This window comes from Phalacrocorax aristotelis, chromosome 9 (assembly GCF_949628215.1).
Source record: "Phalacrocorax aristotelis chromosome 9, bGulAri2.1, whole genome shotgun sequence".
NCBI lineage: Eukaryota > Metazoa > Chordata > Aves > Suliformes > Phalacrocoracidae > Phalacrocorax > Phalacrocorax aristotelis.
In genome coordinates, this window is record NC_134284.1 from 19375724 (window position 1) to 19402436 (window position 26713).

General features: G+C 38.0%; 1 protein-coding gene across 2 annotated transcripts in view; it reads right to left on the bottom strand.

The window, feature by feature from the left end:
• NRDE2 (NRDE-2, necessary for RNA interference, domain containing) overlaps positions 1-26713 on the bottom strand; it is a 32901-nt gene continuing 6188 nt past the window's right edge. Inside the window, exons 2-14 of one of the 2 annotated variants that reach the window (XM_075103699.1) lie at positions 24587-24695; positions 22325-22549; positions 20243-20392; positions 18303-18765; positions 17698-18100; positions 14059-14192; positions 11901-12021; positions 9685-9860; positions 8567-8953; positions 6592-7520; positions 4180-4318; positions 1431-1502; positions 1-793 (exon numbers count right to left, since the gene is read on the bottom strand). In XM_075103699.1, coding sequence (XP_074959800.1) covers positions 668-793; positions 1431-1502; positions 4180-4318; positions 6592-7520; positions 8567-8953; positions 9685-9860; positions 11901-12021; positions 14059-14192; positions 17698-18100; positions 18303-18765; positions 20243-20392; positions 22325-22549; positions 24587-24695 — 3434 coding nt within the window. In that variant the 3' untranslated portion in view covers positions 1-667. Of the gene's footprint in view, positions 794-1430; positions 1503-4179; positions 4319-5055; positions 5265-6591; positions 7521-8566; positions 8954-9684; positions 9861-11900; positions 12022-14058; positions 14193-17697; positions 18101-18302; positions 18766-20242; positions 20393-22324; positions 22550-24586; positions 24696-26713 lie in introns of those variants that run through there. The other variant, XM_075103700.1, reaches the window with a different exon arrangement.

A 26713-nucleotide genomic window follows, 5' to 3' on the forward strand; every position in this document is an offset into this window, starting at 1 on the left:
TTTTGTATTTTCAAATATGCAGTTATATTTTTCATAAATATTTGTATTTAAATGGTCATCTGTCAAAACAAACAAACACAAGTCCAAAATAGGTGCCTGCTCAAGCAAAGGTTTAGCTTTTACTAACAGCGTTCGTACAGGTGTAACGGCTGTTCGACTGGGTAGTTACGCATACACGCGCCTGCATACCAGGCTGAAGGAAACCACTGAAGTCTGCCCGCTGGGGGACAGTGGAGCATCCATTTGGCAGATGTTTATTTCCTGTGCTGCTCACCAAACCAGAGCTGGCATGTACTGAATCTCTGCTGAACTCTAGGGAATGTAACTCCAAACAATAGCATTAGGAATGTGGGCAACATCCAACGTGGGCTATTTATAAGAGGGCATCCTTCTGCGGATACTTCAGGGAATTCAGCAATACTTCGGAGAAACGGATGCATTTTTGTGGGCAAAATGCAGTACTTTATTCCAGCATACTGGCAGCTAGTAGAACTCCATTTTGATAGCAATTTATATAAAAGCTTAAAAAAAACCCATCCCTAAGCCTTAAAAAAAAAAAGTACATAGTACCCAAGTCCCAACAGAGTTCCTGTTTGAAAAGAGACAGGTCTAACTGCTAGTTTTGGAACTAGCTTCTGTACTTCCTCCACTCATCTAGAGTCTTCTTTTAAACCTCTAATAGTAGATCCAGCTCTTCCATAGGTAACCGCACTCTCAGTTCTTTTTCAGTCATTAGATCAAGCGTCTCCTGCAGATGATCAGGGAAATACTCTACTGCATCCATATAGAGAACCTAGAAAGACAACAGGAACATTTTGTGTGCCATCTATTGTAGCAAGAAACATAGTAAAAGGTAGTATGTAGATACGCAAACAACTCTGTAGGAAGAACATAAGAAATATATTTCTTCAAAATAATACAAAACAGAATCAGTACTTCCGCAGTGACAGCTATGCAGATGTTTAATCAAGTCTTTTCCAATTCTCATGACATAATTTTGTTCAAAAAGACAAAAGGTAGGTCAAGCAGCACATACGCACACGTTACCTCAGGAGTTGCAGGTGCTCCTGAATAATTTCTTGTACTATTAACTAAATACATTTTTATTTGCCTGTATATCTCTGCTTCTACCGTGCTCATGACAAAACACTGTCTGAAAGACACGATCGCTTCTAGATCATACAGAGAGGACTTCATTATCTCCTTGCCTCATGTGATGCTACACCTTTCTGTTCTGAAACACACACACCACTGACCACTATGTTTCCACTTCAGGTGCATCTCTTATTTGCAAAAAATCTTCTTCAGAAATCTCTCCTTTCATTTGCGTATAACTCATTACAACAACTGTTAAAGTCTAACTTGTTTTTAAAATACAGGACTTCAAAGATTAAAGTACGATTACAGGTTTGTATTTTTTCTGTGCTTACCTTTGCCCACGGACAGTTTTGAAGGGCTTTATAAAACAACCCTTTACTTTTTTCTTTTTTTCCTAGTGAAGCCTGTGTGAGAAAAAAATGTTCATACTTCAATGGAATAATAGCTGAAATAAAAAACCAATTATCTCTGAGACAAAGAAATTACTGCTGAAAAGCTCAGTGTTGTTCTGCTGAGGAATCCTTATCACTACATATCATGGTAGCTATGCAGCTTCACCGGTTACACTGGTGACACCAATTACACTCTTCAACGTGATCGAAGATATGTCTTGAAGGAGTTTCAGGGCTTTACTTGTAAGACAAGTAATAGCACAAACACCAGCAGAAAGAGCCTCTGCTGAGCATTTCAGTTAAAGTCAGTGCCCCTGCCTGTATTTGACAATCATAATGCAATGGGCAAGAGTGCAAACCATTAACCAAAACTTACACCCAATATGCTACACATATACTACACAAGAGCATCTTGGGTACGGTGAAGGTGATAATACATTACTTTTGTGCATGGAGGAGATCATGCACGTACATCTTCTTACTCGGCAGAAGCTTGTTAAGGCTGAATCCCCTTTACAGACAAAAATGGCTATGTCAAATTAGCATCTATCTGGAAGGAGTTAAAAACTTTTTCCTCAAAGTACCCGTTCAACTTTGTGATACAAGTGCAGAGCACACAGCTATCAAGAAGTTTAACAAGAGAAGGGTAGCAAAGGTCAGAGTGCTGAACTGTCTCCTTAGCTTCAGACATCCCAGTTATAGGTAGAAAGAGTTCTTGTGAAGAAATCTTTTGAGTTGGGCTACTTTGAAAAACACTTAACAAACGGAGGTTTATGGCAAATCAAAAAAAAAACCCAAACAAACCAGTAATTCCAAAATACTGAAATACATTAAATGTTTTGAGATCTTTGGAGAAGAGATCTTCAATCATGAGTTTACATGTTCTCTTGTTCTGAGTACTTCGGTACTGCTGCTGAAAGTCAGCAGGTTCCCTTGTCAATTCTTAAAATCTAGAAGTTCTCTTTCATGTTACCAATACACTAGCTGTAGAAGCTTGTGCTGTTGTGGTGTCACGATCTCCCTTTACTGAACAGCAATGCCATCTCCACTGGAAACCCTGTTGTCAGAGCTGTGCACCAAGATGCATACACATCTTTTGCTGCTCTGCAAAGAGCTTTCAGTAGCATTCTGCCTCTCAAGTTTTTCACAGAATCACAGGGGTTGGAAGGGATCTCTGGAGACCACCTGCTCCGACCCCTCTGCTCAATGCAGGGTCAGCAAAAGCAGGCTGCTCAGAACCACATCCAGCTGGGTTTTGAGTATCTCCACAGGAGACTCTGTAACCTCTGGCCAACCTGTTCTACTGTTTCATCACCCTCAGAGTGAAAAATCTTTTTCTTATGTTTAAATGGAATTTTCTGTATTTCAATATGTGGCCACCGTCTCTTGTCCTGTCACTAGGCAGCACTGAGAATAGCCTGGCTCTGTCTTCACACCCTCATATGAGGTATTTATATACATTGACAGTATCTTCCAAGAGCCTTCGCTTCTCCAGGCTGAACTATCACAAGTTTCCCCGGCCTCTCCCTGTACAACACATGCACCAAGCCCTTACTAATCTTCATGGCTCTTGGCTATTCAGAGGGACCTGGACGGCATTAGGCAAAGCATTGCCAGCAGGCTGAGGGAGGTGATCCTTCCCCTCTACTCAGCACTGGTGAGGCCACACCTGGCATCCTGTGCCCAGTTGCTGGCTTCCCAGTAAAAGACAGACATGCTGGAGAGAGTCCAATGAAGGGCCATGGGACTAGGGCATCTCTCCTATAAAAGGAGGCTGACAGAGTGGGGACCGTGTAGCCTGGAGAAGAAAAGGCTCAGAGGGGGGATCTTATCAATTTATATAAATATGTGAAGTAAGGATGTAAAGAAGAGGGAGCCAGGCTCTTTTCAGCAGTGCCCAGTGATGGGACCAGAGGCAACGGGCACAAACTGAAACGCAGGAGGTTCCCCCGAACATCAGGAAACACTTTTACTGTAAGAGTAACTGAGAACTAGCATGGGTTGCCCAGAAAGTTAGGAGTCTCCTTCCTTGGAGATACTCAGAAAGCTATCTAGGCATTGTCATGGACAACTCGGACTGGGTGGCCCTCCTTGAACAGTGGAGCTGGACAAGATGATCTCCAGAGGTCCCTCCCAGCCTCAAACATTCTGTCATTCTGTGAAGTTATACAAAATCAGGATCTAGATTTGACTGAAATATCAAAGTCCTTATAATTTCCTTACAGAACCCTAAAGTAGGTTTAAAAGATAAATACAAGTCATCTTTGCTGATTTTACTTACATAAAAATAATAAAATCCTAAGTCCCTACAATCTGCTTCCTCTTTTCTTAAATTTTGATCCCTTGTCCACTTACCTTTATATTGTGAGTAAGACTGGGTGGAATCCATCTATTGACATGTTATAACATACTTTTGATCTATATAAGATCACAGCCACAATAACTTGCCTGCATCTGTATTAAAACTATGCTGTCAGAAGCCATTACTCCTTCTAATCCATGTGAATTACATTTTCCTTAATATTCCCAGCAATAAAGAGCATTACAACTCAAATATAACACCTGGCAAATTGTATCAGTATGGCAGCATTTAGTATTCCTTTTTTATCCAGTATTGCAGCTATGTTCATCAGAAATTCTAAATATGGTAAAAAAACCCAAAACAAAACAAAACCAATACTCTTCTTACCAGAAAGTTCAAATACATTCTCCACAGCAGTGGACAGTGGGTACCATTTTCACTCTGAACTGCGTGTTCAAATAAAGCTACAATCCGATTTGTTAACCCAGTTTCAGGAATAGTAGAATGTATTTCACCAACGTCTGCCCTGAAACAGAGGAAAAAAGAAACCACAGTCCCTTAAACCCAAGCTAAAGGACCACATCCAGGTAAGAGAGGGTAAAGATCAATGTACTGTCTTTGTTCACATAGCACCACTGTATATATCCAGGTTTTTGCATTACATACTACAAACTGAATGTTATAAACCAGATTTTTAGCACTTGCTAATCTAATTAGCACATTTATATGTAGGAAAATCAGTTAAGGATAAATGAGGTATTTTTGTGAAAATTCTTTTAGCATGTTGAAAAATTAACCCTGTCCAACTGGAAGAGACAATTTCTCTTTGAGTCCAATAATCCACTATTATATGATCTTAGAATACTTATCTTAGTCTTCATTCAAGATCATTTATCATTCCAAGCTTGGCATAGTGGCTCAAACCAAATTCAAGTCTAGATCAGCAAGTTTTCTTCTGGTGCCCCGGCAAGCCTGTTCAAATTCACCCGTCACCTTTTTAAGGCTGTATGTTGGTCTTGGATCAAGACCAACAAGAATCAAGGATTACAGCTCTTCATCTGAACCATGATTACAATAATTTTCTTTTTCACCTAGAGATTCAAATCCCTAAGTTCCAGACATAACACAAAAGCAGGTATGTGTTTTCACTGAAGCATTAATTTCTATCTACAGCTGATACAGACTGGCTTTTTTTTGGTGCTTGAGCTTGAAGAAACAGCCTGGAGTACTCATGGCAATGTCACTTGTGTATGTGTGCGTTCTCTTGGATTGCCAGCTTGTTCCACTCATCCTTAAACACTTGCTCCTAACTTGCCTCTTTTTTCAAGGGTTTTTGAGGTCATGTTTCCTCTTATCTTAACCTTTGCCATGAGGGAAAATGATGTAATTGTTTGAAGCACTGTACCTCACACTGACTTATATACGCTACTGTTTTACCCTTCATGTTCGTTCCTTTAAATGAAATCTGTGGACTTAAGCAGAAATATAGAACAGAAGAGGAAATAGTCACACATCGTACAGGCATTTTCTTAGTTTGTCAAAATAACATAAACATTAGTTTTACACAAGACCAACGGGCCATTTATCTCTCTGTTGCAGTAGCTCAGCTCTGCTCTTGCAACATCTAACTTCCCCCTATACAAATATAACCTATAGGAAAGGCTATGCTTGCAGAGAACAATCTGGAAAGAAACTGAATGTCACCAAGAAAATAATCATTCTGGAATTTTAACATCAGTTTCCAGTAAGGAAAGTAAGGAAACTTTAGTTTCCTGTAACAATAATGAAAACCTATCACAGTGTTAGTCTGTAATTAACAGTAAATCAAACTACAATACTCCTTTACGTTTGGTGGCTGTAAAATTCTTATTACAACTTAAGATGGCATATACTGACAGCTCAGGAATGTTGCTATCATGTATGCGTGCCTGTTGCCAGACTGTGGCAATCAAAGCAGTGGGTGCACCATCATTTTGAAGTATACTGATAATTCTGCAGTTTCATCAAGTGTGGATATTGCGGGCTTACCGCTATGTAAAGCTTCCTGATAACATTTTCCTAGAAACCTCTGTTGCTATGTGCAGACAGAAGGAACCAAGCTGCCAATGTTATTAGAGATATGTAGGTAGCAGTGAATAGGTAGCTCCAAGCAACGGGTAGACAACAGTTAGAGACTAAGCTTAAGAATGAACACACCCCTCTGTTCCCCACATCCCCTACCCTTTACTCCTTTCCCAGGAGCAAAAAACCTGAGCCCATATCACACTGCAAATTCAGGAAATTTCCAGCCTCTTCCACCTAGCAACAGCCCCATATGAAAACTAAATTCTCCAGTATTCACTATGGAAACAGATCTGCTGCAACTATATTCTGTGATCCAGGAGTAAGGTAGGGCAGCGAGCTCAGTCAGAAATTGCAACGTAGCTCTGTATTATCTCCTTATTGCTGTAGTATTAAAATGCAGCTCTTTCTAAGCTCACAGTGTCTACCTTGGCCATCTGAGTAGGCTCTTAGTTATTTAAAAATTACTTAAATGCATACCATCTTGATGTCAGCAGCAAGTAATCAAACACAAAGCAACACACAATCTGATCCAGTCAAAAGGACGAGACTATCACTAGGTTTTTAATTCTATTCAGGATTCTGCCACTGACTCACTGTTCAGTCTTGAACAAATAACCTTCCCCAGCTACAGCTTCTTCATATGCAAAATGAGAACTATGATAGCATTTTCTCTCCTCTGTTAAGTGATCAGACAGATCAAAAAAAGCATAACCATAAGGAGCTGCAAGGTATTACCTCTGGACACTCTCAGTGAGTTTTTTTCTCATCTGCTCTGCTTGGATTGCAAACAGCCATGGCTCTAAAGAGTTAGTAGACCTTGTGACACTATCAAAAAATCTTCGTGCTTTGCTAGCACTGTGAGACTTCCTTTGGATGTGGATATATGACCTCCAAAGAGACTGGTTGCTAGGATACCGTTTCAGAGCCTCCGTTAGTGCCTCTCGCAGAGGATTCAATGGATAAACACTAATTTTCATGTGGAATCTGAGTAAATTTGTATGCAACAGTGTGACAGCTTCAAGAGCAGTGGGAAAATTTTGAATGCCAAAATTCTCTCCAGTATTTTCACATGTTTGTGGACCAGCAGCTTCAAGTTTTTCCGAAGTCTGTGCATATATTAATACTGCAGCATCAATCCCAACAGTCAAATACTGGAACAGTGCGTAACAACCAACCAAGTTAACCAGCTGATTAGCATCACAGGCTGGATCTTGATCAGAAACAGGTGTTTTACTTAAATAATTTTGCAGCATATGCTCATATGTTTTACGAGCTTTCAAGACATTCACAGGTAACACTTGTCCACTATAGGGCACATATGGTCCACTTTCAGCCAATTTAGTCAATATATGAACAGCACGTGACATAACAGCTCCTTCTATACTTTCTAGTAGTTCCACTTCCAGCTGAGCATAAAGCAGACTGAGGCTGCAGAGCTGGGGACTCTTCAATCCTCCTGTCCCTGCCGTGCAAAGAGCTGTGTCAAACACCTTCCTGGCATCATCAATGTTACCAAGCAGCCATTCTAGGTAGGCATACAGTTTCCAGAGAGAAAGGTGGTTTCGGTTGTCAGGCGCTTTAAGAAGATTCTTGGCCAACTTTTTACTTTTCCTCCCCTGTGCTTTCAGCTTCTTCTTGTTTTTTGCTTGGAGACACTGAACGACCTGCAGGTGAGAATAAACAGAATGAATTTTGAGAGGGGTGGGAAAAGAAGGGTAAAAAAAAAGCTCACAGCATTTTTTTATTTCATTACTGCATTTATTTTCATATTGTTCCATATTTCGCCACCAGCCAGATCTGTTGCTACTGAGTAAGTTGTCACAACTGCCTGTTGTCAGTTCCCTCCAGCACAGCCAAATTACACAGGCTTATCATTCTTACTCCTGCCACTGCTATTAAGTAATACCAAACTTCACTCTTTTAAAAGCCCAACTGCTTAAATAAAGAGCTGCTAACTGGTAATGGTTGAGTAAAGTAAAAATGATCCTGTCTGGCCAGATGCAGCTTATGACTAGCACAATTAAACCTTCAACTAGCTTTTCACAGTGGGGAATGCACTGACAGACAAATCTGGAGATTGGATGGGAAGATTACAGGAGATCACCTGGTCAGGAGGTATTTGGGTAAGAGACAGGGAACTTCTCCGTAAGGAAACACAATACTAAACTTTCTGAAGCATTAGGAAGACAACCTGGACTCTCATCCTTCTGTGGGCACCTGTTAGAGCAGTTCTACTTAAATAAATCCATATTCAAGTGATAAGGTTGTTATATCCTTCAAAAACACTACAAATGTAACTTGTACAGGAAGAAGTAAGTTTATTGATAAGGTGCTCTTATCATGGTATTGGGGATTATGCACTTAGAATCATTTGGTAAAAGTACTTGGCTGACTCACTTTGCCTTGTAAAAAATCACTTGCATCCATTCCTGTCTAGCATGCAATGTGTCATATAATATTCAAAACTGCAAAAAATATTTTGTTACATGTATGCCTCTGCGTAACATGTACTGAAGAAAAGGATCTGGGGCTTGGGTTTGGTTTTGGTTTTTTTTTCCCCCCCAGTGCAATCTTAACTGTCATTTCCTGGTTTGACTACTTAGTCCTACAAGACTTAATTTTCACCCATATTTATTTTAATTCAGTATAAACATTAATAGACAAGAAAGCCACACACCACAAAAGTGATGATATGCAGATTCCTCATTACCTTAGATATTTCATACTGTAACCAACAAACGGACAGGTTAGATTTTTCCTTTCCTGAAAATAGCAGGAATAGAACATGAAAAACATTCTGTATGAACTCCTCTCCTTCTTTGTAGTGGCCTATGTGATGTCTCCCTTGTAGCATTGTGTCCATATGACCAATACTGTTGAATCCAGAAAGTGGAAAATCAACAGAAGTCAGTGGCTTTTCATCAGAAAACACACTGTCAAAGATGTTATTTTCATCCATGGCAATATAGAGGTTGGAAGGAAAGAGTTTACTTGTACATGGCACTCCCAGGAATTGCAAAAATGAGTACAGCAGTTGATGCTGAAGATCTGGATTAGAAAGCTGGATTAAAGATGGTCCAAGATCATCAAATAATACCTAAAAAAAAATCCAGATTAAAACAAACTCCATTAAATTATGCAATCAAATAAAATTAGCAAACCTGTAATTTATGTAATTAAAGAACCTCTTCCAGTCAATAAAGATTCATAATTACTGTCAAATGGTAACAGAATGTCATTCAAACAAAAACCAGACAAGTTAAACAAGCAATGTGTTCTTCCAGTCAGACTGTAAATTTGCTACCAAGACATTTCTTTGCACTTGAGTATCAAAGGCCTTCACAGAACACTTACACAATGGAAGTCTGAAAGATACTATTTTATTGCTTAGGCCATTTAACACACTTATTTGAAAATCAATGTCTGACTTGACCTATCTCCCAAGGGGGGGGACGACCAACCAACAAAAAAAAAAAATCCCAAACCCTGAAAAATCCAACTAAATGACTTGAAGGCAACAAAACATTTATTTAATGTACATATCTTCTTAAACACAGATTTCTGTGACATTTCCACATACAGATATCAGAAGTCACAGAACAGCAAAGACAATTTGCCTACGACCCTTTCTGAAGTTTACCATGAGCTTCCCATGGATTTCAGAAGTCTCAGAGCGAAACCTCAGCTAAATTTTGAATTCCAAACAAAGAAAAATTCTTTTTACAAATTATAAAAGGATTACTCCTCTAAAATATCCATTGGCAATTAATTGAAATGAAAGGATAATTTGTCTTATTATAGTACAGTGTTTTGTTACAGCACAGTGACCTGTCTTTCTGGATCTTCACAGTCTTCTTCAATTTCCTTTTTGGTTTTGTCTGGCCTCCAAGGTAACCAATGCCTTGCTTCACGAGAATATTCAATATCCAACCAAATATGCCACTTGGGGAGAGTTTTATCCTTTATTTCTTGATCGTCATCTATCTCCTCTTCATCATCATCATCTAAAACCAAATCAAGACACACACACACACACAAATTTATTAAAGAAAAAGTAATCCACCAAATCCAAAGGCCAGATTTGACATACAATTTAACTACATTAAAAATGTAAACAAATGCAGTGTCAATAAAAAAAGTCACAAGACAGTGCAGAAAACTTCCACATCACAGTTCTGGGTTTTGACACCACCTCCATAAGAATAGGAGGTTTCCAAACTTCTGAACCAATGAATCAGTGTCAGCACTCAAACTTTTTCATAGAGGAGAATAGACAACACTGACAGGCTGCTGACCACTTTTATCACCAGCAGTTTGCAAGCAACAGACAACAGTGAGTCACCTTTTTGTGCAACTTAGGTTCTTCACTTCACACCTGGGCATACAAACTCAAATGTGCTCTATGGATACTCATGTGCATAAAACATTTTGAGAAAATCACTGTAAGTAAAAAGTAATACTATGATGTTAAACATTGCAAACCAAGCTTGGCAACGTTGCTTTCAAATACCTGGTATTTGTAACATGTTAATTAATGTGCAATTGAAACAAGCAATGCAGTTAAACACACACAAAAGGCAGTGCTTAACTAGACCCCACTTTTATGATGATCCTTCTGGACTATTTAGATAAAATTAGCATGTTTTTCCTGTGTCAGCAATATGACAATTCTGTGCTGGAACTGAGGAGCACCTGTAGGCTAAGGCAAAGCTTGTAGAGATATTTCAAATACTTTTTTTTCTTTCCTGTTGTTGAGGAAAAAAAAGTCCTCAAAATTTATGGTTACCTGCACTATTATTTTTGGTACAAAAATCAGGCCATTTCTATGCCACCTCCAAATTCTTGATCCTGACATTTGCCATTAACTAGATGAAACACTCCCATTCCCAGTTCTTAAATTTCAGGTAAAACAAACAGGTGGTGGCAAGATTTTTACTCTCTCTGTTTTTTGTGATCTACAGCCTCTCCTTTAGCCAGCAACTCTATGAAAAATGATAGCATTTCCACAATCTAGCCAAAGTTTGGAAAAAAAAAAATCGACAGTTTTAGAGATTACACTCGATTATAGATTGCACCTGAACTTCAGGGCTTGGCATGCATGGGTAAAAGCACTGATATACACTGGACCTGCCCAAGACTGGCAGTGGTTCTCTACTCTGTACTCAGTCTTCCCAATTTGTGGGGAAAACGTCCATAGCCATCAGTAGTGGAACTGGTGACCTCAGTTGAGGGGCAAGGAAATTCCATCTTAATCCAGGGACAAGGGAAGCACAGGATCATTTTTCAGTTCCTCTATTTACTAAAAGCAAAGCCAAACTTGCTTTGTTAGAGTTGCTACAGCAGCAGGACCAGCAAAACCAGAGACAGCTCATCTTTGGTTAGACACATTCTATCCCCCTGCTCCCCTTCAAGATGTGTCTGTTTGAGAAATAGTCCTTGACATTAAGGAAGCACTGCAGACCAGAAGACAAGGTGGGGCTAAGCAGCAGGGAGGCGTTTTCTGCACCCCTGCTCACCCAGAAGCACTCCAGCCAAGTGGAGATGAAATTTCTTTGTTTTCTGCATCACAAAGAAAAAGGGAAGGTTTTCCTCCTATTTCTGCTATATATTTGCTATAAGAAACTGAAATCTGATTCTAGAAATAGAATCCTTGAGGCAACTACCGTCTAATACTATAATCCCACCTGGTCTACCAATATGATGAAAGGGTCTTAAGGGAAGTAGTTTGTTTCCACTTTAGCTGGGCGTGGGTCTCAACCAAGTATTAACACCTTTAGTCTTTTCAGCACAGAGCAGAGGATACGCCATCCTCTCCCTTAACCCTCATCCCTAGGAAGGGCAACAATATTCCATAAACAATGTTGCACATAGAACACTCAACACATGCTTTTGCCTGTGAAGTGTGATATACTTTATCTTAATCTTGGTAATTTCTTTTTTAAACTTGCATGCAAAAACATAAGAAAAAACAGCTTGTGTCATTCTAATCAAAATGTTTAGAACACCACATGGACATACAACTACACATACTGACGTAGGCATACCAGGCTTAAGAGCAATCCAGCCACCCTTTTCTTGTTGGTGCATCCATGCTTTCCAGCCTCTTGCTCCTTTTTCTCCAATTCGCGGTTCTCCACTATCCCAAAAGGGTTCAAAGAATTCCACCTATTGTTTCAGGCAGGGGAACCAAAACAAAACATACAGAAAAATAATTTTTGCTGTTGTACAGACACTAACAGGGTCTACTTAGGTTTTCCAGACCCCTACAATCACTTATCTGGGTGCAACTTCTGTATCTGAAGACTTTGTTAGATGCTGCTTAACAGCAGCAGGAACAACTGAGTACTTCAATTATGCCTGTGACACAGCAGGACTGTCATCAGCTCCTCTCATGAACATAAAGATTGTTTTTAAAAGATATTAGGCTTTAAAGAAAGCAAAAGACTTTTGTGCAAAATGTCTTACATAGATCCTCCAAGGATAAGGATCCAAAGCGCCCAAGATGTGGCTTTCGGAAACCAAATCTCCCTATCTTCCCTCCCTATCTTCCCTCCCTATCTTCCATGAGACCATGAAGAATTTGGCTAATGGAATGATAATTCAGACAATCATATACCTATGGTCAAATCAAAATGTTACATTTGGATGTAAATATGACTAGACTGAGGACATGAGAAAAAGATCAGCAAGGTCTTCTTCATCTCAGATTTCAGGGTGGTCAACAACTTCAGGGCACTTTCCAGTGAATCAGAAGTCCAGGGTTCTAGTCCTGACTTTGTCACTGCCTGTACGCAATTTGTCATCTTTAGATTCATCAATTTCTCCCCTGCTTTGTGTATACTTAGTTGTAATGACCATCTCTCTGCTATTATATGATTCTGCTGTGTATCAAACCTTGGCTCAGACGCTGAGATGTGACTGTTAATACAAATGTTAACAATAAATTTACTCTAAGAAAAATCAAGCATCAACATATCATAAATGCAGGGCTTACAGCAACTGCAAAATCTAATTCTGCTCCTCATAGATTTATTCTTTGCCTCAAGTGAGAAAGTGAACTGTGAACACAGTACAGAAACAAGTAATTCAAGATTGAGTCATGATGCTTCTGTAAGAGGGCAGAATGTGTGATCAGCTGTAAATCTGGCATTTTCCTGTTTTCAAGAACTGCACTTTCCAACCTAAATCCTGTCCTTTTAAATCGAGGTTCTTTTCCATCCTGCTTTCTTAAGAGTTTTTAAACATTACATATAATCTTGGAATTTTTCAAATGCTTGGAATTGTAACTCAAGCTTTATCTGTGTAACTGTACCAAATCTCCCATCCTGCATGATAATTATGATTGAACTCTACACTTTGGGCTCTTTAAGAGGACACCGCTATTATTTAAACTAGATTGCTCCATTGGTGGGTAACAGTATTAATCTAGAGAGCAAAAAATTGAGTCTCGGTAGTGGTTGCTGGGGAAGAAGGTGAGGGAATAGAAGCAAATGCAATTTCTGTCCTCTACAATAGCCCAGCTGCCTAACTGGTGGCCCTCCCTACCACTCATTAAGAAGGAAGCAGCTCCTGACAACTCAGTGGGATGATGCTATGCTGGCAACAGCCCCCTCTAAATACTAACTTACTGATTATTATTGGGGTGCATGCCCAACATTCTCCTGAGGAAATCAAGAGAAAAAGTGATTTAGTACTTTGGCAGAATAAGCTGAATGGAATCTCATGAGTCAAATAAAGATACTTCAAAGCATGAAGGTGTTCCTAATGTAGCAGTCAAAGAATTACTGAAAACAACAGAGAACGCAAGAAATGTTTGCAAGAACTGTCTAAACCAGAAAGAGATTATAGGTCCTATCAGCCTTCTCCATCAACAGTAACAAAGCAACAGCAGTTTTGAGGAACCGCTAACTAGACACAGACATTGGTCAGCCAGCTCATTTTTTTCCATCTTTAGCTAGTAAAAAAGAAGACATGAAATGACTGGTTGTCACACTTCTGTTATATACAGTAGAAGCAGCCATTTGGAGTGTAGTTCCAGAGGACCCACAAGCACTTTCCAATGCAAGCATCGCCTTGAAGAAGCACAAAGTAAGCTGTGATTCAAAATATTTCCCTACGTCCTTAAAAATTCATCAACATTCTTCTGTTACAGCATTCTGTGAATGCACAAGGACATACACCCATTTAAATGGAAATTGCTACCTGTCCCCTTGTTGGCAGATCTTTTACACTGTCAGGTTTAAAGAAGGTGAAGTCGATCAGAGCCTGAAACAAAGACACTGCTTTCTCAGAATGGCCAGCCTGTCTCAGAAAGTGGCACTGCTGAATAAATATAGCTGTAAGGAAAGAAGATAAATTTTTAATATTTCAAATCAATTTTGTTGTAAATATTTTATTACAGCCCACAAATATTCAAAAGACATACATGAAGTGCTGTAGAGCATAATTGTTTTGGAACAGGATCAAAATCCAAAACACAGGGAGTAACTAGCATAAATGCATGTCAAAATTGTTGTTGTTTAATCAACTTTAAGACCTCCCACTTTAAATGCTCCAAAGAGATGACTTTTTATTCATGCCATACATGCACTGTCCTGTTGATGAATAAAGTTATATGCAATGGTCCCAACTGCAGTTTACCCAACATCTGTCAGAGTGGGTCATTGCCCTCTTTAAAGATGCTGGGCGTTATTACAATTCAGGCAGTAAGTGATTACAACAAAAATCCTTTTTACCTCATTTTTGCATGAGAGAGTTACACTGGTAATATGTTGGTAATATACCATTTTCATTCCAGCTGTTATTCCCATTTTCTTTTCCTTTACATAAGGACTCAGTTAAGAGAAGTCCAGTCTTTTGGTTAAAGTATTACTGCTTGGAAGTAGAGAAGAGTCCTATCTGTTGCTCTTCAGCAAATTATTTCTGTAGTCACTGCCATAACCCCACTACACACTGAGCCTCAATTCTCAGCTTAAAAAGTGAAGCAAAGCCCCGGTTTTTCTATTCGTACATTTGCAATGAGAGTCTTAAATGAAAGAGCTGGAGAAAACACACCTCTATTACCAGGCAGTTCAAGGACATCTCAGAGATATTCCATCACACCAGAAAACACTCAAGTTTTAACAAAACAGTAGCTGTTCAAAAACCAAATTGCTTTAAACCACAATCTTAACTGGCTTGCAAAAAAATCCAAAACCCCACAAATCAAGACTTAAATAATTCATTGATAGTTTTGGTGAAGAGACAATAGCTTTTGAAGAACTGTTTTCAAATGCATTGGCTTTGGAAGGTTTTAAACAATCAAAATACTTAAGTGTCTTAATTCAGCTAGAATATGCAAATTGGGCATTTAATCTAATTTTCCTGCAAAGTCAATGATTGTTTCTGATAGCAAAGACTCTGAGATTTCTGAAGCTATTTAAACAACAAAAAGTACATTTAAGTATATAATAGAAGCTTCCAAAGTATTTTAACCAATTTAAACGCTGTGTCCAACTGACACTGAAAAAGTTGCCCTTTCTTAGTTTCTCAGCTTCAAACAGATAAACTTTGATTAAAGTAGTCTGAATGTAGATAATATCTCATCAAGACTTGTTACCAAACTGGAGCCAAAAATAAATTGTAGCATAAGATTCTCTGCATGATAAAAAAGAAAAATATATTTGAAGAAATTAAAAGATCAGCATTTTCTTTGTGGCAAATGCTGAAAACAGCATGAATACATAATTCAGTCCATGATGCTAAGACACTTCTGCAGCTGAACTGACCTAAAAGATATGGATGTTTCTCCCCAACCAGTAGGTATCATTTGAAAAATAAGACTCCCTTCCCACAGAACAATTTGAGAATGCTTACCTTCATCTACTTTATATTAATGATTCCTAGTAAATTTAAAATATAATTTTTTCTCTCAAAATTTAAGTAAAAACTGATCTAGAATTTTAAATTCATTTTTACCTGCTTTCTTAAATTTCATGTTTTTAAAAAACACCCATTTCCAAGCAGATAGTACTGCATACTGAATTGCACACTAGATGGCATAGTCCACCACTATTTAAAATTAGCTCTTACACACTGTCATTAGTGAAGGTCAAAGGTTGAAAATACAAGCCTACTGTACATGTACACGGCTACTCAGCTCATAATTTGTGAAACTCTTTGTATATTTATCTTAATGAACAATTTGGTAATCTTCCTAATAAGTACACTGGCAGTTCAAGTTCAGCCAAAGAATTAGACAGTTCAGTCACCGAAAAGAATCTCAGATCAAGAAGTTTTCTACTACTAATTTCTCTACTCCTATCATTTGAAATCCAAAGGGGAAAAAAAGCCCCCAACACAAAAAAAACATCACACCAAAACCCAAAACCCTCAACAGTGTTCATAAACAAATCACTATGGTCTCAATACAGAACAACAAGACATTTAGAGTGGAACAGAAACACAAAATTTAGTTCGTTTTCATTTTAACTTATCTATAGACAGTGCCAGCAATCCAGTATTTTGAAAAATGTCAGTTTACTAGTTAAAAAAACTCCATTAAAAAAACCCAAATTTTTCATAGCAGTTGGCAAATAGTATTTAATGAGCCAAATATGTTCTGTGCAGGGAAACAAAATGAAAGAAAAACCTTCCTGTTTGAAAAACATAGATGCTGAATAAAACATTTGTCCTGAGAATCATTCGTTGTGGTTAGTGTACAAAGTGACTGAAGTGTTGAAAATCAGAGACAGTATAAGTAATTAGAAGCTCTCAGGCAGTATAATATCCACCTGTCAGCATAGGGTTTTTCCTTTACAGCACTCTTTTCCAGTGCTTGCTCCAAGATGAATCAACAAAAGACCATAATTGATCTGAACACCTGAAACTAATTTGTAACCCAGAATCTCAATCTGTAAATCCAGACTGGATATTGCATAACAGAGAGCATCATTGCTCAAACAGTAGTTACAGGACTCGGATAAAAATAGAGGTTCCTTGGACTATGCCACCCACAAAGAAATGTGGACTGCTTCATAATAGTCTCCTCTAGATTTAAAACAAATTTTAAAAGGGAAAAAACCCCAAACATATTCATGGCAACACTAATATTTCCCCCTCCTCAGTGTATTCATAGATTAATAATCACAATGACCCCCCACCCTGAGGTAGAACAGCAAAGTTGAAATGGGATAGGTTAAGTCATTTAGCTCCAAATAAATTTAAAGCCCATGCCAAAACTTAGCACGAACTCATTTCTTCCCTGGATCCAGTCCAGCATCCTAACCACCTGACTAACTTTCCTTCCAGGGATAATTATAAAATAAATTATAAGTGATAGATATACAATAAATACAAAAGGCATGATCACATGGTATCACAGTTTAGACTTCTCCTTCTATGAACTGAGATGCTCAAGAAAATTTCACATCAGACTTCCCATGTCTGTCCTCTTTTCTGGATTGAAGTAATCAACTACAATGCTTCTGAACAAGAGATAGTTGTTTCTTTCACAAGCCAATCTTTTTTTTTTAAAAAAATAAACATTTTTCAGAGATAAAAGCACATCTCTCAGCTATTGGCTGCAATTCTCCAGCCTTGACATTTGTACTGTAAACTGCTCTGCACATTAGACTTCGCTAGATGTTATATCACAAACTCTCCTGGGGAACAAAAGCATCTGCTATATCCATATTTGGTTGGAATATCTGCTTCAATTCTCAGCTAAGAAATCAGGATGTCAGGCATTTTGAAGAGAATGAAAACTTCCTGTAATACATAGGAAAGTCTATTCTTACAGAGAATGTAGTCAACCCCTATGAAAACCATTCTGACCATAACAGGAAATCAAAAGAACCTTACCTAGCATAGCTTCTTCTGTGCCAGGCAGTAGAGGATGTGATACCATGCTGCCATCCTGTACAGCTGCCAATGTAGTCAAACATTTTCCATAGAGACTATTGATTTTTGAAACAGAAAAGGTAGTGAACTGACTTTGACAGAACAGGAGATATTTCTTCCACAGGTCCGGATTATTGGGATGTAAGAAAATTAGCTTCTGCCATTCTTTGATCAAAGCTGGTGGTTCCCAGAATTCTGTGCAAAGCTTCAGCCTGGCGAGTTTCAGATCAACATTACTTGGATTGCTTTCAATTGCCCTCTCTAAAATAGCCAGTTTCTTTTCCAAGATTAACTTCAGTGATTTTCTTCTTACTTCCTGCTCTCCCTGACTGGCATAAGGGCTAGGCCCTCTCATTAATTCATCCTTAAAACAAAAAGAAAAATCATTACAACATTAGAAAGAATCACCACTCAAATCACAAGAAGAATACTGACATTTGTGAAGATGAATTAATAGCCCATTCTTCACCAACAGAAGACATACAGTCCTAAACAAATGAAACTACAATATAATGTTCATGTATTTATTACTTATAATAAGCAACCAGGTCTGTCAGAACACATACCTGAAAAGAAACAAATTCCATCCAAGCACTAATATCTCTTGGGTTTTCTCTGACTTTCTTGTTATGTTCTTCCACTTTTGTCATTAGAATGGAGTTAATATTTATCCCAGGCTCTTGAATTGTTTGCTGTGTATTTACAGGCTCATGGTCTGCACTCTTGCAATCTTTTCCCTGTAGCCACACTGTGGTTGATGGATCATAAATCCCAAGAGGATTTACCTCTGTTGTGTCAGAAGGATCACCAGTTTCCATTTGGAAAACTGGTATAAAAGCAGTCAGGTTAGAAGGAGAACTTTTATTGCAAACAGGAATGCCATCTGTGTTCAGCATCTTCACATTGCTCTTTGTGAAGTAGCGTTCAGGTCGCCTCTGTAATTGCTTCCTTTTTGATGCAGAACTGTCCCAAGCGATACACTGTTTCTTTGCATCTATACCAAGACAGGACTCTCCTCTCCTTTTATATCTTAGAAAGATAAACACAATTAAACATCATCTAAAATACATGTTAGAAAAGATACCTCCTTTTTGAAAGAAAGCATTGATGAAGTACCGCAATTTGAATTGAAAAAAATAACATACACATAGACCTTCAAAAGTGTAGGAACTTGGTAACTTTCTCCTTATTTAAGACTTCAATTTATATTTTTTTTCAGTGCCATCAAAACTTTTATTATCATACTACACTCTCTCTGGTTTCGACAATATCTGCCATACTCAGCAGAAGAAAATTTTTTCCCTCCTATCATTTTAAGCCATGTAGACAAACCTGGAAAAAGAACAGACAGCATTGTTGAAGCCTATTTAGATGAGATTATTTTAAACTGAAAAATCAGACACCAGTAGTTCAGTCTAGTAATATCCTTCTGTCTCCCTAAACCTCTGTTTCATATGCCAAGAAATGGGTGGGAAGGGGAGTGGAGAGAAAAGAGAGACCAGGTCCATAAAGGCCACAATAATCCTATGGATTAAGAAAGGAAAACAGCATCTTAAAATATTACCAAGAATGTCATTTCAGTGGCAGACGTAGCGACATGCAATGCTAGAATAACACTTTTTGTCTCAAACAATAGCTGACAATCCAAAGGTGGCAGAAAATTGGAACAGGTTATAACCAGGCAGTTTTACTGCAAAGATATATACACTACAAAAATAAAATGCATAAATCTTCCTCCTCTACAGATAATTACACTCTGTATATAGTAAACAATTCTCCTTGAGAACATCAAGAAGTAAGCGTACATACATAATGCATGAGCCCAGTGTAAGCTCCTTCATATGGGCTTCTCTGTTAATGCGTGGAAATGTTCTGAAGGGTACCAGTAACCCACTAAGGGTGCTGAATGTGCAATTTCATCTACAGTCATTTGACATGTAGCAATGCGTAAGACACATACCCTTTGGTACAATGTCTGGGTGATCTAACACAGAATCTGTTTGCTAAGAAAGTAGCTACCTTTTTTTTTCCCCAGGATATCAAACTACGCAAGGAAGTAAACCTCTTGCCAAATCTAGTAAGAAATAATCAGTACCTTCATTTCCCTTTCAGACACAGAAATAGAACAACAGATATCAATAGGGGCACTTGCCCAGCAATGATCAGTAACAGAAACCAGGATTTCTGACCTCAAAACCATGCTTTTGCATCTGCCCTATACTGCCACCTCCAGATGGCAGTTCTACAAGTTCACATGCCTGCAGTCTACTACACAGAGAATGTTTTTAGAAAAAACGAAAATCATGCACTTTATTCCCATTATTTCTTGGCATCTTTTGTCTTTAAAAATATTCCTGCCTAATGCAAAGTCAAATTTTGAAATAAACCATTCAGTTATCTCATTTTCTCATCCTCTACATAGAAATTTCACAGCCAGGCTCATGTTAATGAATCCTGAGATAGTGACTCTGACAGTTTGACTACCATAGAAACTGACATATCATACCTTGCTATGTCCCCTCGATACAGGGATTTATAAGCCCAGTTTGCAGGGTCTGGTTTCTTGTCTATTCTGAAGGTTTCTGCTGTGAAAGCCTGGATATCATCAAGCCAAACAAAGCGATTGCTGGTAACATTTGATGTTTTCTTACCTAGACTGAAGAAAAGGAGAAGTATATTCTAAACATTGGAGAATATATTCAGCATTTACAAAACCCAGAAACATTACATTTCTATAGTTCACAGTAATTTAATTTACTCAAAGTCATAGTACATGATCCATCATTGTAAAGTCAGTCACATGCTCAAAATGCAATAATAGGACCATCAAAACAAAACACAAACACTCCTAGCACTTCCAAAAATTGGACTTAGTATTATGAAAGGCAATAACCAGATTTAACCAACAAACTGTTTGGTAAACTATAATCTAAAAGCCATTATTAGTACTTTTAAAACTTACTTATGTCTTTCTTAATTGTAGCGTCTTATTAAAAGAGGATAATCTGTAAGAGGATTATGTCGATTAGCTGTACACTATTTTATCAAATGCATGGGTATAATTACAAAGTGCCTTATGGATTACAGTTATACAAATGAACTTAAGCAGAAATTGCCACCTGCCTCTAAACGGAACTTCCAATCTGAATTCATGTTACCAATAAATAGACACCCTGAAAGAACTTCAACCCTTTCATTTGGGCAAAGCACTGGCTGGTTGGCCCAGTCTAGCAAACAGCTGATGAACCAAGTTCAGCACATTCCATCCAGCCCAGACACCCTTCCAGCCACAAGAGTGACTGGGCAGAGCAAAACAGCCTTAGCATCCCAGTGATTTTTGCTGTGCTTCCTCGCAGCCAAGTAAGCCTTCGCCACCATAAGCCAACAACAGTCTTCATATGGGTGGTGGTGAGGGTGGCTAGAGGCAGACAACTCCTCCAGTACCACCCCTATTCTTCCACAGAGAAACAACGTTAAAAGCCCTTGGCATAGAGACATGCCCACGAGCTTATGCTCCCAGCTCCTGGTAAGTCTGCCTTGGGAAAAGTAGTAAATTGGGGGAAAGTCAAAGACTGCCTGGACTACACCCAGCTGTAACAATGATTCCTCAATGTCAACAAATCCTCACTCTGTCCGCAGGAACAGCTGCAGTGCTGTGAACTGGAGCCAGAGCTGCTGCTGCTAAAGAAAAAACAGGAACTAGGGAATCAAAGAACGGCAAAACAGCTGCTCAAATGAGCAAACATGATGTGAAACAGGGAAAGGGACTTACACAGCCAGTTACATTGGGCCACTTTGAATTAAATGACAAAAAAACAACAGACTGAGAAAAGCACAGCTAGGTATGCCAAACCTGAATACTCAGTGTGTTCGCAGAGCCTCTTTTACTGCCCAAAGATCATGCTAGTCACTAGATACCTATTTTCTTGTTCCATATAAAAATGACACCTCCACTATTACACAGTACTTTAGGGCTCCTGGAATTAGCAAAAAAGATCTAGCAAAAGAATTTTAATTGTTCAAATATGCATCTAGATGTACCATGAACAAGAAGTACAAAGCATGCAGCAGAGAGCCATAAATGGCTGGACATAAAAGAAATGCTAAGTCATACAACAAACTTTGTCTTAATACGAAAAAAGACAAGAGGAAATGTTATCTCTGTGAGGAGGAAGTTACATCACAAGGCAAACACAACTGTATGTTGAGACTTCTGCACTAATTAGGAATAACATTTAATGCAATCTCCCTCCAAACTCTCCCAGTAAATCAGAGATCCATGAAAGGTAAAAAGATGCTCACAAAAACTCAATATAAGTCTCTACATGTCTTTAAAAATACATTTCATTACCGCCATACAATGCTTTGATCTGCAGAACAGTACTATGCAGAGTATTTTAGTCACAGTTTTTCAGATATGATTAAACAAGTGTTTGTAATTCTATTTCCATTGGTTTCAATCCAGTTTAGTCATATACAGCTTAGAAAAAATTACCCACCAGTGGCAGGAATTTAATTCATAAAGTTGGAGAGGCATGTACAAGAACACAGTGAATTTACATATTACATAGTATTAGTAAATACATACTTTGCTGCTACTTCCTCTTCATGATTTCTGCCACTTCTTGTGGCTTTATCCTTGATGTGCTTAGTGTCCAGGTCTGATTCATTGCTACTGGAGTCCCCTCTGGTTTTCTTTTTTGTCTTCTTATAGTGGTGATGCTTTTTCTTTTTCTTTTTCCTTTTCTTACTTGACTGCTTCAGACTATCATCTGTATCACTTTCTCCTGACAAGTCTGATCTTGAAGTAGTCCTGCTTGGAAACAAGTATATGTATCTATATACATTTTTATAAGTAGTAAAACTGTAAAGAGATACCACCATAAGAAAGTTAAGAATCATTTTATCCTTTACCTTTATTCTCCCTGTATTTTTGGAGAAGAGACTTAGCAGCAACACATACAGTGGAAATGATCCAAATTTGCATTAAATAACAACTGTCTTTATTTTTGTCCACTGCTGGAATTACTGACACCAGTCTTAAAGTTTTAATTGTCAAAGGCATTTTGATGTGTGATCTGTATAAATATCCATTTGTTATCATTGCCAAATTAAAGATGATGACTGAGCTTGATAAAGTTTTCTAACTTTGTTATGACAACTTAGGTCAAGCTAAAAGGAGGAGAAATCTTTCAGGGTGGCCTGCAGAAGAAAAAAGTCTGCACTTTTTCCCTTGTTTCTTTGTGATTTACATAAGAAATATCAAAAACATACTTTTAAAATCACTTCCAGGTTAGAAATTCAAATCTCACCTCTCAAAGAACAGTTTTTGATGACTACTGAATTAATGTCATCGTATAATATAATGTAATAAAAAACACTAAATGCAGCAGACAACTGACTTACTGAGAGATCACACAAAGGACAGATAGTTTTCACAAAACACATGTATATGATTGTACATACTACCTACACCCCCATACCTAGTGATCAACTGAAATAGCGGTGGTCTTCTTGAACCCTTAATTAAATCACAAGCTCTTTTTAAACAGTTTTACTGGAATTTTTCAATAAAAGAAAGGAATAACAAATCTCAGTATTCCTAATATGTCAATAAAAGAAAATGCAGCATTTCAGAAGCAAGGCAACTCAGAAAATAATCTTACAAATTTTATTTAAGGGCACTAAGACAAAAGAAGTGATGGGAGAACCATTAGCAGGCCTTTAAAACAAACACACACACACTCCCCCAAACCAAAAAAACAAACCAATAAACCCAAAAAAACAACCAACTACATTGGAATAATCGGTTTTTATTGAACTGAGAATATACCCTATTAATAGGCAAAAAGCTAAACATTTTTCAGTACACTATTTTCTGACAAATTCTTTTTCAAAGATTAATAGAATATGGTGGGTTTACAAGGTCATTCTATCTGAATGGGAATTTGTAAATTCCTTAGGTTTATGATATTAAAATCCTGAAAAGATTTGAAGAAATATAAGCAGAATATCTGACTGATAAACAGAACAGTGATTGCATTTCAAACACACAATGCACGTAAATGTAAGAAAAAGTATACAAAAAGATGTATTCAGCCATGAAGGTTATTATAAAAACATTCTCTATCAAGACCGCCAACAGTCATCGTAAACACAGGAGCTTGTATCAAATGAAGAGTCACTAAGTTTTTGAACTTGGTTACTGCAACTCGATTCCAGTAGTTAGTAAGTGTTAGTTATAGTATAGGTATGTCGAGTAAGGCAACTATTCTAGTGAAGGTATTAAAACTAGTTCTTCAGCAAACATGGCTGCTTAAAGTTCATTTTTGTAAAAGAATATGATCACCCACTTCAGTGATCAGCATGTTCTACACAGCTGCACAACTTGATACATGCAATATTTCATTAATTCACATCTTCAACCAGTTTTTAAAAAGTAAAAAACCCAACTGTGAAATGGCTGATTGGACTGGTTTCCACAAAGAAATCACAAAGATGATTCTTAATCTTTACATTATTTCAGGGGTCACTTAGGAGATTCAAAACTAATGAAGAGTTATGATCACTCAGTTCCCTTTCCATTCCAAAATAACAATGATTTAAATGCAGCTGTGAGAAAAAGAAAATGGGAATGTAATTGTGTAAGTATAATTTCTCATTATTTTAAGTTAAAGGACACGGAAGCATTATTCATAGTTACATATATGACTCAGTTCAGGCCTTTTTAAATACTGAACAGTGGAATGAAAAGCACCCTAGAAGCTCCTGATCTTGGTCTCATATTACAAAAGATAAGCAGGACATAAGAAAGAGGGTATTTTAAAAGATATTGAAGTACATTCTATACCTTATTAGTGGTGATTTTTCAGAGATGAGATTTGCAACTTCTGTGGTGCGCTGATGCAGTAACAGTGCATCTTCAGTAGAGAAGCTTGGGTTACTAAGCCAGTCCAATTCTGCAGGTAAGGAAAAGTGTGAGATCAATACAAATTAGCTTGCTGTGCTCCTTATAGTTGGGAATTAATCCAGTCAGCACACAGCTAAATTTGCAGCAAATGTCACTAAGTCATGCGTAATAATTCAGCATATCAGAAGGCAGTCCATGAAATTTCCATTTAGCGGAATACTATGCTTTAATTAGGTAAAATTTTTAGGAGCTGGAATCTTCCCCAGATATCAGTCTAAGCTTTAAAAACCCCACTATATAATAATACTTCAAAGTTCATACTGAAAGCAGATAATATGTTTTATTCATATTATATGTTTAATATATATATATTATACACCCTATGCTGCTCTAGTCTGCTCTAGTGAGACCCCACCTGCAGTGCTGCATCCAGCTCTGGTGCCCTCAGCACAAGAAGGACATGGGACTGTTCGAGCAGGTCCAGAGGAGGGCCACAAAAACGATTCGAGGGCTGGAGCATCTCTGCTACGAGGACAGGCTGAGAGAGTTGGGGTTGTTCAGCCTGGAGAAGAGAAGGCTGCAGGGAGACCTTATTGTGGCCTTTCAGTACTTAAAGTGGGACTATAGGAAGGATGGGGGCAATCTCTTTAGCAAGGCCTGTTGTGACAGGACAAGGGGTAATGGTTTTAAACTAAAGGTGGGTAGATTTAGACTGGACATACAGAAAAAAAAACTTTACAATGGGGGCGGTAAAGCGCTGGAACAGGCTACCCAGAGAGGTTGTAGAGGCCCCATCCCTAGAGACATTCAGGGTCAGGCTGGATGGGGCTCTGAGCAACCTGATCTAGTTAAAGAGGTCCCTGCTCACTGCAGCAGGGTTGGACTAGCTGATCTCTAAAGGTTCCTTCCAACTCAAACCGTTCTATGATTCTATACACTGCTAAAACAAACCCACAAAACCCCCAAATCTGTCCAATACTAATTTTTGCCATGTAAAATTTCTAACTTTATATATTTATATATGGTATAATATGTTGTTATATATGCATAATTACATATGATCTTATATCTTCATATATTTTCTAATTATATACAATTTATAATATAGCTATTTACATATTTGACTTTAAAGAGTAAAATTGAAAAAATTACAGAAGGGCATAATTACTTGGAAGGTATAGTTAATGAATGCAATACAATGCAAACTTACAAAAATGTACTTTACTCACTGTATGGAAAATATTTATAACATTATTTTATTGATAGGGATACCCATTACTAATAAGAATACTCAAGTGTTTTATAAAAGGTCAAAATGTGTCACTGGATTCTCAGTTCTCTAACCACCGAAATCATTAGACTCTTAAATACTGTGAAAAAAGACTATTTGGTGCTAATTTTGATATATTAGTCAGCATTAAGTATTCTGCATCTAGACCTCAGCCATTTCAGTCACCGGATAAGATCAGATACTGACAGGATGTGAAGGGGGAATTTTTTTCCATAATTTTACTGATATTAAAACTTTTATAACAATTTTCACAAAGATTTCATTTCTAGAATTCTTTTAAGTATGTGACATTTTCTAACATATTAAACAACAAATTTTATTTCACCTAAGCACAGAATTTAACACCAGCCACCCCAGTGACAGACCACAGGAGATAACAACAAAAGGAACAAATTTGGTCTCCCTGCCTGTTCTCCATGCTCTTTGCAACCAGTTTTGCCTCGGTGTTCTTCCTGTCACACTCTTGTCTTTGTGCCTTTGATTATGCTGACCTCTAATCCTTAAATAGCATGAACTCATTGTCTGCCAGGCCATACATCTATCCTCCTTCTAAAGCATTTCTTTCAGAAATAGCTCTTCATACCAAAATTCTTTTTTCCATCTCATACCCCTCAACTGTTGTCCACAAAAGGATTTAAAATGGAGCAGGCTGCAAAACAGTTTGTTAATCTAAGTTAGACTCATCAAGAATTATGTACAATCAAGCAAAGCTCCAGCCGTGTTTCCCAAGAGGCTGCCCCTGCTACCAAGGGCCCTGTGGGGAAGGCCACCTTCCC